The following is a 13,212-nucleotide window of genomic DNA, read 5'->3' as shown; positions in this document are numbered from 1 at the left end:
TTGACCTCCAGTAGCCAAGAAATCAGGCCTCCATCTGGTCATCCTGAGATTGCACTTAAGATTACAACCACAGAAACTCAGGTCCATCAAAACTTCAAATAAACCCAGGGCTCGTGGCTCACTCGCCAGAGTCCACCATCTCTATCCCATTAGCTGCAGCAATTGCTGCACACCTACCACAGAGGCTTCACCTGCCCAAGAACCACAACCCCGGCACCCGACTTCAAACTCGGAGATATTTGTCCTGACTCGCCCTTGAAGACGAGGCTCTCATCTTCTTCCCCGATAGGGATCTAGAAAAAAATGCAAAGAAAACATCTCTGCACTGCAAGCCTGAATATTAAAGTCAGTTCCAGTGCAGACCTCGGGGCTAAGATATTAAAAAGAGAAACTGCCTCCGTGTTTGATCTCGGGTCAGGAACCATCTATTCTTTAATTTTTAAAAGATAAGCTAGCCTGGGAGGGAAACCTATTCCCAGAAAAGTGGCTCCTGAGAACATTCAGGTAAGGAAGGCTTCCAGCAGCGACTTTGCTGCAGCACCAGAAGGGCAAAACCCGCGGCTGGAGGCGAAAGCCGGAGCTCTCCCAGATTTCCCACAGGTGATGGCGCGATGCTCAGCCAGGGCGAGGGGAGCAGCCGGTCGGACAGCGCTGGCTGGCTCCGGCTGCTGCCATGCCACAGAGCACTGGGCAGGTCTTCGCTAATTCTGCGGTGAGAAGCAGCCCATGTGAGCTGGGGAAGGGTGGAAATGAAATGAATTGGGACTAAAAAGTTTCCTGTCTTTCTTCGGAACTCAGTTGGCGATGAAGATTTAACACGCTTGGGAGAGGCACTCGCAGCACGTAAACCTGAAGCAGCACCTATCTCCTCGGCAGCTCTCTAACTGCTACCTCCAAAGTTTAGCTGCATGTCTCAAAAACAAAACAAACATGCCTCCTCCCTGACACAGTATCAATTCTCCAAATTTCAAAAGCAAAGTAACCATTAGAAACAAACACAGGCAAATTATAGCATCATGCTTCTGAAACATAAACATTTCTGAAAAACATACCAAATATTACCCCGGTATCCTCCTTCAGTAACTGCATTTATGTCAACAAAGCTGTGCTCAGGCACTTGCAGAAGGAACAGAAAGACCGCATAGTCGATGTCGATGCCGCAGTGTTTGCATTTCACTCAATGCATGCAAACCAACCCACACGTGCGGTGCTGGGGGAGCTGGCGTGAAGCAAAGCCCCCCGACTCCAGAAACACCACCGAGGAAGAGGAGAGCCGCAGTTCTCCTCCTGGTTGCAAGAGCAGCACCCGTACGGTGTGGTACGTGCAACAGCCTGCCAGCCGGCAAAGCTTTGGCTCGCCGAGGGGATTAGAGCACCACGCAGGCTCTGGAAAACCATTAGTCCCACTGATGTGGAGCAGGAAGAAGCGGAAAGGTTTATCAGCTTCTGCAGAATGGGAACTGACAAGGACAGCGAGATACTTGGCGCTGCTCTCTGTTGCTATTAAAATCAGCAAGCACTGACTCCTGCTATCATCAGGGCTGAACCCAAGCTCTTAAAAGGCACACCGGCCCTCTCACTTACAGAGTTTGCCTTCTCTATCCAGCAGTTTTACATCGCACTTTTACAAGCACTTTTTTCCTTTTCCATTCAAGCCAAGCCTGGGTGAATCCCCGCAGCACCTCCACGCCTGCTGGCAGTACCAGACTCTGCTCTAACCTGACGTTCCCCTTGCCCAGCAAACCACCCTGCAAGCCCCAGCTGCCATCCACCAGCTTCGCCGTGGGTGACGCTCGCCACAGGGCACAGCCTGGCACAGACAGGACGGGCTCACCCGTGCCCTCACCCCATCCCCAAATGCCTGCATCGCGCACCGGAGCGCATCTGCAGCGTGAGAGCCCGCACCAGGGTGCACGGGCACGCTGCTCCCGCTTCAGCAGCAGGATGCATCTCCGGTACGTTTCTCACACAAGTCTGACATCGATGTGGCCCACCCCAGTAAACAGCAGGGCTTGTTGGTTACATGAAGCAAACACAAGGAATTCGTGGCTTCAGAAAAGAGACTCTCCTGCTGTCCTCCCCTCCCCTGCTAAAAAAAATCTCTTGCATCATTTACCTCATCAGGAAGGAGAAATTTTTAGCTTATCGCCCTGCCAAAATAACGACAACAACAGCAGAATCAAACAAAGGGGGAGAAGTTTGGAGCTAAACCACTTGACAGTCCTCCAGGAGCTAGCAGGTTTTTTTAAGCATCCGTATAAAACTCCTGTTCCGACCAGGACAGCATTCTGCACAGACGACACATTTGGCAGCCGCGTTTTCCCAGAGACCGGTCTACAAAATCCAACCTTAAGGGACCACGTAACCACTGCCAGACACAGCGAAAGAAAAAAACAAGTGTGTTGGGGGGGGAACAAAACCAAACCAAACCTAGCCTCCCTTTACTTTTCCAGTCTCTCCACAACTTTCTGGCAGCAGCGAGGGCTCTGCACCAGGGCCAGGCTCCCCCTCGCCCCGCTCCCCCTCGCCCCGACAGCCCGCCTCCTGCTGCGGGAGCCTGTTCATCCTAAGGCAAAAAAAAATCATAAAACATAATACTTTACTAATTGCTGCGGCAGTTTAATAGTTACTACGCCATCAGAGAACTTCGTGAGAACGGCGTTTCTATAAAATTAAAATACATTGTACCTCATTAGCAAGGGGCAGCACTGTTACGCTTAGTGGAAGCAGGAGTCGGTGCTGTACACAACTCATTTTTAATTAGTCCTTAGGAAAAGGGTTTTGCAATCGTGTCCTAAGAAATCACTAATAACGAGCCAGATTTCACAAAGGCTGCGACCGGGCTAATTTATCCAACAGCCAGACAACTTCAGAAGTGCATCGGTGCCGGTGACATTATTTAGTTCAGCGGACCAGCTCCTTTTAATTGGATTAAATCGTCGTGGTATTTTCATTTCATACTGAGACCTCAGGTTATTATTTCCCAATATCTGCCCCAACGCTGCAACCGTGTCATTCGCATGCCCCCTTCCCTCCAGACAGCCTCAAAGCAGCGATGGAGAAGACCGAAAACCTTTCCCGAGCCCTCTCCGGCTCCGTGCTGCTGACGGCTGGGATCGCTTCTATGGAGAGCGGCTTTTTGGCAAGTGGGAATCCCGAGAAGGGAATTAATTGCATGAAGCAGAGCTCCCCGGCCAGCGGAGCCACTTGTGGATGCTGGAATCCTCCTCAGCATCTGCGGGAAGGGGCAGCCGCAGCCTCTGGGACACGGGGTTTGGGGGTCCTTTATGCAGCGACGGCTGAATAAATTCGTGATTTTGTAAGAATTTCATTTTTTGGTGGCCTTTTTGAGCAGCCGATCGGTGCAGGGGAGGGGAGTGGATAGCAAACTTGGGGGTGAGGCTGGCTGGGAGGCAGCAGGGTGCTCCCCGCTTCTCCTGCTGGGGATGGGAAGGTTTCAGGGGGTGGGGGGGGGTGGGGAGCAGCCGGCACCAGGCGCCCCCCAAAGCGAGACCCCTGCCCCACGCGGCACAGCCCGTCCCACCCCGTCCCGTCCCGTCCCGCCGGGTCCCCCACGTCCCGCCGCTCACTCACCGGCTGCCCGGAGGCGCAGGCCACGAAGCTGAGGGCTAGCGCTAGCCACACGCCCCGCATTATTCCCGCGGGGCCGGGCACAAAGGATAAAAGCGGGGCCGCGGCCGCTCGGCAGCGCCCGGGCAGGGGTTGGGGGGGGGGCGGGGGGGGGGGGGCGGGGGCCCCAAAACCCCTCCCCCCCCCTGCCCCCCCCTCCGATCCGCCCGGCGGCACAAAGCTGCCCAAAGCCGGGGCTGAGGGTGCTGCTGAGGGTGCTGTTGAGGCTGCTGAAGGCGCTGCTGAGGGTGCTGAGGGTGCTGAGGGTGCTGCTGCTGCTGCTGCTGCTCCTCCGGCTGCCTCCCTCCCTCCTTCCCGCCCGCCCTCCGCCCCGAGTGCTCGGCGGCGGCGGCGCGGCTCCCAGTTAAACCCCGCAGAAATTCCTGCAGGATTACAACACAGATTGGCAGCTCCCCCAGCCAGTGGAAGGAGGCGGCGCCGCCACCGGCTCTCGCAAATTCAAGCAACTTTCCTCCCCCCTTCACCCTCCTTCCCTCCCTCCGTCCGCCGTTCCCAAACCTCCACCCCCGCCCCGGCCTCCCCTCCCTCGTCCTCCTCCCCCCCAAGTGGAAAACATGAGCAGCGCCGCGGGCCGAGCGAGCGGGGGCTGGCCCCGTATGAAAGCGGGGACCTGGAAAGCCTCCCTCCGCTTTAATTTTATTATTTTATTTTATTTTATTATTTTTGTTTCTCTCTCCGAGGGAAGCTTGCCCGCTGCCGCGTGTTCGCAGCGCCGGATCCGGCCGCGCTGCCCCTTGCCGCCCTCCCCTGTCAGCCTGGGAGGCAGCGTCAGGTGTCGGGGGGGGGGCGGAATAATAACACGGGGGTTAAAAATCACGGTGTTGGGGTCCCCTCTTGGCTTTCTGCCCCGATTTTTCAGGCTTTTTTCCCTCAGCAATGAGGTTCGGAAACTTTTAGGAGTGAGAGGGTGGTGAGCGACAGAGGGCTGCGATTCGCCCCCAGTCACGAGGATCCGGGAGCCGTGCCTTCAAACCGAATATTTCAGGAATTGACAGCACCAAGAAGCCAAAACAAGAAGTCTCGCTTTGACGAGTCTGTGCTGTTTCTCAGCTGGGGAAAATGGTAGTATTGCAGAGCTGAGGAGCCTCGGCCTGAGCCAGGCGCCTTTGCCAGTGTGGTCCCACCACTGAACAAGTCCATGTATTTATCAGACACACGTGAAAGCGACGTATATCATTCCTGCTTACATTCAGAAAGCTCAGGCTGGGCCTTGTAGCCTGGCTTGGTGGTCCCCTTGCCCATAATGGTCACTGCTGGCCTAGCCAAGCCCTTCCCTATTCCAGGCCCTTGCCCCAGAGGCAGCCAGGAGAGCCCCTCAGAAGAAGCGGGGTGAGAAGCTGGAGCAGCAGGGTGAGGCTCCCCAGTGCCAGTGCTCCACGTCCTTCACCTTGCTTGCCCTTTGCCTTGCATGCTTCTGCCTTCAGGTGGTGGTGAGATCCCAGCTGCCTTCAGGCCCTGCCCTGGTTGCCTTCCTGTCACCACAGGAATGGCGGGTAATGCAGTAAAACACAGTTCATTTAGCACAAGCAGGCTGCCACCTTCCCAGCCTCTCCCAGAGGAAGGTGCACCTCTGTGCTGGGGGGCGGCAGGACACTTGTCCCCAGAGGGTAGGAGGCTGTGCTGCCTGTGACCCCGTCCCAGGTTCGTGGTACCTCTCAACAGCTCCCGCACGTGCTGGTCCTTGGTCCCCCTCCCAGACACGCCGTGTCATTGATTTTCAGGCTGTCTTCACCACGGAAATCTTGCCAGCTTTCCAATGGTCTGCTGCTGGTGGGTGCCGCACACGAGCGGGTTGTTTAAGAGATTCCTTCCCCTCCAAAGTCCGTTGCAAATATTTAGGGCCCGGTTCTGTGTATCCTCTTCCTTGACAGGTGGCTGGATCGCAACCGAACGAACTAAGCAACAATTTCAGTACGGTTGGATGGGAGGGAGCAAAGTTCAGTGAAGCAAGGGGAGGAAGGATCCGGCGGGGCCAAATGTGCAGGATCTGGGGTCCTACAGGCATCCCTACATGCAGGGCTGGCAGGCATGAAGAAGCTGCAGCTTGGCCAAAGTCAAAGCAGAGACCAGAAATAGCATCGCTTATGCTGGCAGGATCCTTCATAGCCTGAAAACAGAACTCAGCGTTAAAAACAAGCAACATAAAAGAGCAAATGGGAAGACAGAAAAGCTGAGTACAGGAAGCATCCTAAGGCTTGTCAAACACTAAGGGCTAGGTGATTTACTACAGAAGTTTTTTTGTTTGTTTGTTTGTTTTTTTAGCATTCAAGCCTTACAGGCACATGTCTTCAGTAAATAAACCAAGCTCACCTTTTCCTTCATGTTACACTCTATGATAATCAGGGATTTAAGTACTAAGCAGAATATCTCAAGGACCAGAATGTAATCTGCAACCAGCTAAGGGAAGGCACTCCTTGAGCAAAGGCAACAGCGGCCAGTGGGCTCCACACAGCCCACAGGTGTCCCTACGGGCTGTGCCTATGAAAGAGTTGGGGCCAAGACCTGCAACACCGGCACACACCTGCACACAGCCTTAAATGCAGGGGCAACCCCTCTGATGCCAAGCACGATGTTAAGTCCGCGCACTAAAGCTAGAAGGAGCAGGAACAAAGACCAGGAGCCGGATAGATGACTTGGACAGATAGCAATGAACATGAGGAGGAAAAAAAACAAAAGAAACAATCCCTGTAGGTCACAGAAATAACTACAGGTTGGTTGGGGAACCACTTGTTGCCTCCCCACACCCCTGCCCCTCCAGCAGGGAGCATTTCCATGCATGGCCCCATGGAGAACAACAGGGGCACTGGCACCTGCTCTGCTTGTCACCCGGTTTCGCAGGGACAGAAGCAAGTGGGAGGCCCAGCATGAAGCTGAAACAAAGTGGTTTTAACCCAAAGTAATTACGTAATAAGGACTACAATGAGAGGGTAATCAGAGACAGGCAACGTGATGGAGCTGCCAAGAGAAAGCTGCAGGCTTGGGGCATTTCTGGTCCAGACTGTTGGGCAGACATCACCACATTTTCTTCATGCCACGCTGAGTCCTCCTGGCTTTCCAACAGGCACCAGCTCCCCCATCACAGCCCTGACACTGATGAAAACCAGGCTGGAGAGAGATGAAGATGGCCCATGCAGAAAGGGACAAACTTCACTGCAGTTTTTTACAAAACGAGTTATCTGCTGGAAGGACCTTGAGTGCAGCACACGCAGTGTGGTTATCAACCACAGAAAAGCTGCAGCTATAACCCAGAAGTCCACCAAACTTGAACATTCAGCTCAGGGTCTTTCCTAGGGGGAAATTCATCTCCTGGGTTTGTAGTCTCTGTTCCTGGCTCCAGCTCACATGCACTGGCTGCTCAAAGCACAGAGCCACGTTTCTTAACCCAGGAGTGCTGCAGAGCACAGATAGGGCTTTGCAGGGCCATTTTAGTGGGATGTGCCATGAGGCTACTGGCATTTTAGGGAAGAGTCGTGATCAGAAAGAGGTAGGAGCTGTGCAAAAAGCAAGTCTGGAAATTTTGGGAAAAGGACCTCAGCCTATGGCTGCCAAGTCACAGGAAAGAAGTGCGTTAACAAGTTCCCAAACAATTCCCAGGCCTCCATTTCTGCATGGCCATGTCCTGCAGGTGACTTGCACCACAAGTAGGGGCAAGGTGAGAGAGCCACAGGTGGAGGAGAGCTCTAATAACTCAGTTTCTCCATTAAGATTTGGCCAAAAACACAAGGGATGACAGAGAACACTTGGCCCAAAGCATCAGCAAGCACAGCAGATCCGAAATGTCATGCTGTAGGTGAATGGGAGGTGAGGTGGCGTTGGCTGTAGCTGGCCTTTGTTGTATGAATGATGTATGATGACCCCATGATGGGGTAACTTTGGCATCATGTTCAAAGGTCAGGAGAGGTGACAAATTTTCCCAAATAGCTTATTCATAGAAGAGAAGAACCCATGGAAAGGAATATATGAGATATATAAAACAAAGCGGCTGATGTTGAATCTGTTTGAACCCATGTCAGCAACAATCTGAAGTAAAGGTTTTCAAATATATCAGTAGGACAGGTGTAGTGGGTTTATGTGACAAGGTTTTGGTAGCAGGGGGCCATAGGGGTGGCTTCTGTGAGAAGGATCTAGAAGCTGCCCCATGTTTGGTAAGGGCCCCACTGCCGACCAGAACTGAGCCAATAAGTGATGTTGTTTGTGCCTCTGTGAGAGCAGATTTAAGACAGGGAAAAAAAAACACACTGCACCACACAGCAGCTGGGAGAGTGAGAGGAGTGAGGAACAGCCTTGCAGGCACCAAGGTCAGTGAAGAAGGAGGGGGAGAGGTGCTCCAGGCGCCGGAGCAGAAGTCCCCTGCGGCCTGTGGTGAGGACCATGGTGAAGCAGGATGTCCCCCTGCAGCCCATGGAGTACCACGGTGGAGCAGGGTTCCACACTGCAGCCCGTGGAGGAGACCACGGTGGAGCAGACCACGGTGGAGCAGGTGGACCTGCACCGACAGAGACTGCGGCCTGTGGAAGACCCCTGCCGGAGCAGATTCCAGGCCGGACCTGCAGCCCGTGGAGAGGAGCCCACGCAGGAGCAGGTGACCTGGCAGGAGCTGCTGCCCGTGGGGGACCCAGGTTGGAGCAGTTTGCTCCCGAGGGACGGACCCCGTGGTACGGACCCATATCTGGAGCAGTTCTTGAAGAGCTGCTGCCTGTGGGAAGCCCACGCTGCATCAGTTCAGCAAGGACTGCATCCCGTGGGTGGGACCCCACAGCACAGGGGACGAGAGTGACCAAGAAGGAGCGGCAGAGAAGAATTTCTATAGACTGACCATAGCCCCCATTCCCCCGTTCCCCTGCGCCGCTCGGGGGGAGGAGGTGGAAGAGGGTGGATGGGGGGGAAGGTGCTTTTGGTTTCTTTCCTTTGTTTCTCACTTCTCTAGCTTGTTCGTAACAGGCAATAAATCTTACTATCTCCCTATGCTGAGTCTGTTTTGCCCATCACAATAATTACTGCGTGATCTCCTCGTCCTTATCTCAACCCTTGAGCCCCTTTCATCGTATTTTCTCCCTGTTCCTCTTTGAGGAGGGGGAGTGAGAGAGCGGTTGTGGTGGAGCTCGGTCACCCACCCGAGCGAAACCATCACAACAGCTCAGTGTGAGGTTTATTACTACGTCCCCAAACTACCAAATTTTGTATTTATAATTTATCAACAATAAAACTACCCAACTCTTCTATAAAAATATCTCACCAAATATTTGCTAGTGTAGTCATGCTAATTTCTGTATTATAACCTGAATTTAGGGATGTGGTAGGGCAGGACTGTTGCTCATGGGACCATTTAAAGAGCAGCCTTTTGAACCATAGGAGAGGTGGCAGTAATTTAGGTAACATGCCACTGAACTGTCCTTTTCTGTGTCGGTTCTTAGCATTGAAATTGTATGATCAGGCAACTTTCTTCAACAGGCTCTTGTTGCATGGGTACCTCTTCCAAGCATCCTCAAAATGCCCAGGGACATCCTTGTTTCCCTTTGATTCAAAGACCTCTTCTGCCGTGCAGCTTCTGAATCACAGACAGATGCTGATTATTTATTTTTTCTTAGTCTTATTTTGGTTAGATATGAAATACAAAATATGTCTACAAGAACCATGCCCTCCCCAGTAGCTGGAACAGCAGCATGGTAGGAGCTAAGGACACCGTGAAGCAACCGGCACTTGTTGTGTCTGCTGTGGGAGCACTGGGGCTGCACAACAGGACTGAGAGCTGTGCTTTGTACAAACACAGCGGAAGGTCTGAGCTTGGCCTGCATCTGAGCCATGCAACAACTGAAATTTGTAACAGACCAAACATTTTGGGTTAATTTTCCATGGAAAAGAAGATCGGTAAGGATAGAGGGTGAGAAGGAGGGTGAAAAGTGTGAGTTCAACTCCTACATAAGGAAAGAAAATAAAAACCAAAGATAAAGGCTGGCAGAATACAAGCAGCAGTCTTGCAGGAGATGATGGGCGGGGTAAAAGCAGGCCAACAGCAGCAAGAAGATGAAGCCATTTTGTGTTTGTTGCTTTGGAACAAGTTGTAGTGGGTACAAATGAACACAGGCTTTGAGGCATTGCTGCAGGAAGAGCAACGTTGGACAGGTAAAGGCTTCAAGTGAGGCATGTGAGATGCTGAGCTGATCTCCTGCATGGTGGGAATGATGTTAGCAGGTTTTCCAGAAGATTGACATTCCAGAAGTTGTGATACCCATGTAGGGGGACACCTGAACCAGCCACTCATCCAGATTCAAAGATGACCTTAAAACCTGGCATTAAACCCCAGATTTGGCAACACTCCTAGAGGAGGTCTAAGTCCCTGCTATTCAGAAACTCACTGAAGCCTTTAAATGTAAAATACGTGCCTGAATTGCCTTGCTGATTTAGGGGAGAGATGCCTACCAAAGAAGAAGAGCCAAGCAAATGACACGTTACTGACAGCTAGGGTCACCAAAAATTAGGAGACTTTGACAAGAAATGTTTTTTTCCCAGCTTTGGCTCTAGATATTCACTGCCGTGAGGACTTCAGTGTCAGCCTGTGCTGGCCTCCTGAAAAGGGTAAAATTTACCATGCTGCCATTCTCGCCAAGGCTATTATGCTTTCCTTTTTATTACAACAAAACCTACCTTTAAAATGGAAGAGATAATTCTTTATCTCTGGAAGTTTCATTTAGAGCCATGGCTCAATATTTCCTTGAGAAATTTGCATACTTGGAAGCGTCTCCTGCACGACAATCCCTGCAAATGAAAAGCATTGTTGATTTAGTTTATTATCCCAAAAGATCGTATCATGGTTAAGGTTTGCATGGGGTACATCAGGGGAAAAATACGGAAGGGTTGAATTGGAGTAGATTTTAATTCTGCCAGGTATACCGCTGAAGTTAATGAAAGTCAGTTAGACATACATTTGGCTGCTGCTGCTAACTGAATAATACAAGTAATAACAGAGGCATCTATTCAATTCCTGATGAACATGAGTAATTTCCATTATCTTAAAATGTGTAGGAGTTATGAATTATAGGTGCAGAGATTGCCCAACACTTTTTCATTATTATATCTTGTTGTCAGTTGCTTATACATTTGCCAAAGTTTAATGCATCGAGCTGAAATTTCCTATGCTGGGTATCAGCCTCCGGCTGACTTCTTCTGTTTTGTTTTATTTTTGTTTTGAAAGTTTTATCTACAATAGTGCATCTGCATTCAAGAGCAAGGTTAGGGGAAAGTATGTTATTTTGTCTATGGTAAGCCAAATTCTTTCAAACATTTCTTTGAGGAGATGCTTTACCTCCATGCATGGAAGCAAAGAGCAAACATTTGGCAGGAGTCAACCAAACAACAGAAATTTGCTTTTCAGCGCATTTGGCAAATGACACCCCAGTCTGGACCACGTGTAAGCATTACTGCCTTTGCAGTTTGTACATGCTCGGTAGAGACTTGTTGAATTCTGACATCTAAAAATCCCATCTCTGCCGAGCACGTTCCAGCTGAGAGCCGCAGAAATGTCTCTGCGGTTGGTCTCCAAACAAAAGGGCTTGCTGTAGATTTCCTCCCAGCCCTTGAGAGACAAGGTCTGCTGTGTGTGCCTGAGCAGCAAGGGGGATGAGAAGAGGAATAGAGGGGCTGTGGCTGTAAGAGCTGGAGAGTGAGGAGGAGCAGGAGCAGCGTGGTGGGAGCAGGAGAAGAGCGAGGACAGAGGAAGGTGTTGGCATGGGAAGAGGGGGACACCAGGTAGAGGAGCAGATCTATGATGGGAGTTGCCCGCAGAGGCAGCAAGGAAGGAAAACAGAGTGGTCCAGCACTCAGGAGAAGATGGAGAATGTCCATCTGGTTTCTGCCCACTGGCAGAAACTGCCAGTCATGGGGCAGCTGTGCTCTCTTCCAGATCTCGAAACTACACCTCCGCTTGTAAGGCTCCACGTTCCTCTGCTGTCAGCAAATAGCTAAGGGAAGATGTCTGTCTGCCCCAGCACTCTGCGTGGCCCGATCAGCATAAATAATAGGCTGCGTTGCGAGAGGTGATGCTGCCAGTGAGATCCGTGCAGCGTTTTGTTGCAGAAGTTGAAAGCTACAGAGACAATGACAAAGAAGACTATAATTAAAGATGGTATCAGAAGGCACTAGCTGCAAGGACAACCTTAATGTTGGATGTTTCTCAACTCTGAGCACTTTGCTTTGTAGCTTAAAGGCTCTTGTAGCAAAGGTTTTCTTACTGTTACTCTTACAGCGCACAACATGTCGCTCTTTGGATAACTGACTTCTGCCGTCTGTCTCTGGAAATCCCTACCTACATGAGTAATGCTTGCACATATGAAATAGTCACTGACATTAATTGGCACCACTTACCACCTCCTAGCTGAGGTGAGTAAACAGGTATTGCAGGACTTGCCCATATAACACACTGAGCATGCTGAAGTTAGCAAAGAGTTGTATGTAATTGATGAAAGCATCTTAATGCAGTACTTGCTACCTAAATTGCAGTTCAGATACAAATACATATATAAAACCAAACCAAACCAAAATATATTCCAGCCACAAGTGGGCATCTGTCTATGTCAAGCCTTATTGTAGCTATTTGTTTTTCTTTGCATTTCTATTTCTCTGTCTGCTGCTGTTGTTTTTACCTTCTCATGATGGAACTGGATCCGGAGCCAAAAAAATAAAATAGAGATGAGTCCAGGTCATGCGTGTTTCAGCATAATTGTTCCAATCTCAGGATATACATCCTGTGAGCATCAAAACAAATTAGTCTGCAGTACAAGGAGAGCCTGACCATTTTTAAGAGAAAATGCAGCTGGACTTTTCATGCTAGAGAAAAAGCTTCATTTTCATGTTTTGGGCTTTTATTTTTTATGCGACTGTAATTGCAAAATCATCAAGTGTCTATAAGAGATTGCTTATTAGGGATGAAATGAAATAACGATCAATGTCCTTCAGTGCTTGTAGAGCAGTCCCTGAGGGCACTCTGGCACCCAAGGAAGGAGAAGAGCCACCACCTACCACCATGAGACCACGAGGTGTGGGGCTTCTCCTGGCTGGCTTCCACGGGAGGCTGGAGTGCTCCTCATTTGGGTTTTCTGAAATCAAAGGATAGTATACACGTTCTCGGTAATGACCAGCTTCCTAATGATAGTAAAATGGGAATTATGTGGTGCTGCAAGCAAAGGACAAATTCTGAATGAGAGAAAATGAGTTCAAAGCATGCGATTAAATAGTGGTAGGCTTAAGGTCTTAATTCTCCCCTCACACTATGCAAAGCAGGAGTAACTCATTTGCAGTCAGTGAGGCTACGGAGATGTAAAATGGCATCGGAGGAGAATCAGGCCATTGTTCTCTGCAAAACTCACTGATAAGACATTAATTACTGAAGAGAAAATGCCATCAAAAGGATTTTAAATGCTTTGCAGGACTCGGGAGACAAACTCATTAAATGCTATGTCGTACAGGGTATTAGTTCCAAATTTGTGAATGCAGAGAAGGCAAATGCTGCACTACAGATAAATGGCTGATCACTTTGAAAGCCTACGTCGGAAGGCCTGCTTTCTT

The 13,212-nt window shown here is 50.5% G+C and overlaps 1 protein-coding gene across 1 annotated transcript in view; it reads right to left on the bottom strand.

Moving 5' to 3' along the window:
- Nucleotides 1-3,779, bottom strand: part of SDC2 (syndecan 2) — a 58,038-nt gene extending 54,259 nt beyond the window's left edge. The window contains exon 1 of the mRNA XM_035317515.1: nucleotides 3,595-3,779. Coding sequence (XP_035173406.1) covers nucleotides 3,595-3,654 — 60 coding nt within the window. The 5' untranslated portion in view covers nucleotides 3,655-3,779. The remainder of the gene's footprint in view (nucleotides 1-3,594) is intronic.
- Between the last annotated feature and the right edge of the window lie 9,433 nt (nucleotides 3,780-13,212).

This window comes from Oxyura jamaicensis, chromosome 2 (assembly GCF_011077185.1).
Source record: "Oxyura jamaicensis isolate SHBP4307 breed ruddy duck chromosome 2, BPBGC_Ojam_1.0, whole genome shotgun sequence".
In the NCBI taxonomy this organism is placed as follows: domain Eukaryota; kingdom Metazoa; phylum Chordata; class Aves; order Anseriformes; family Anatidae; genus Oxyura; species Oxyura jamaicensis.
This window is presented reverse-complemented; position numbering and strand designations above follow the sequence as displayed.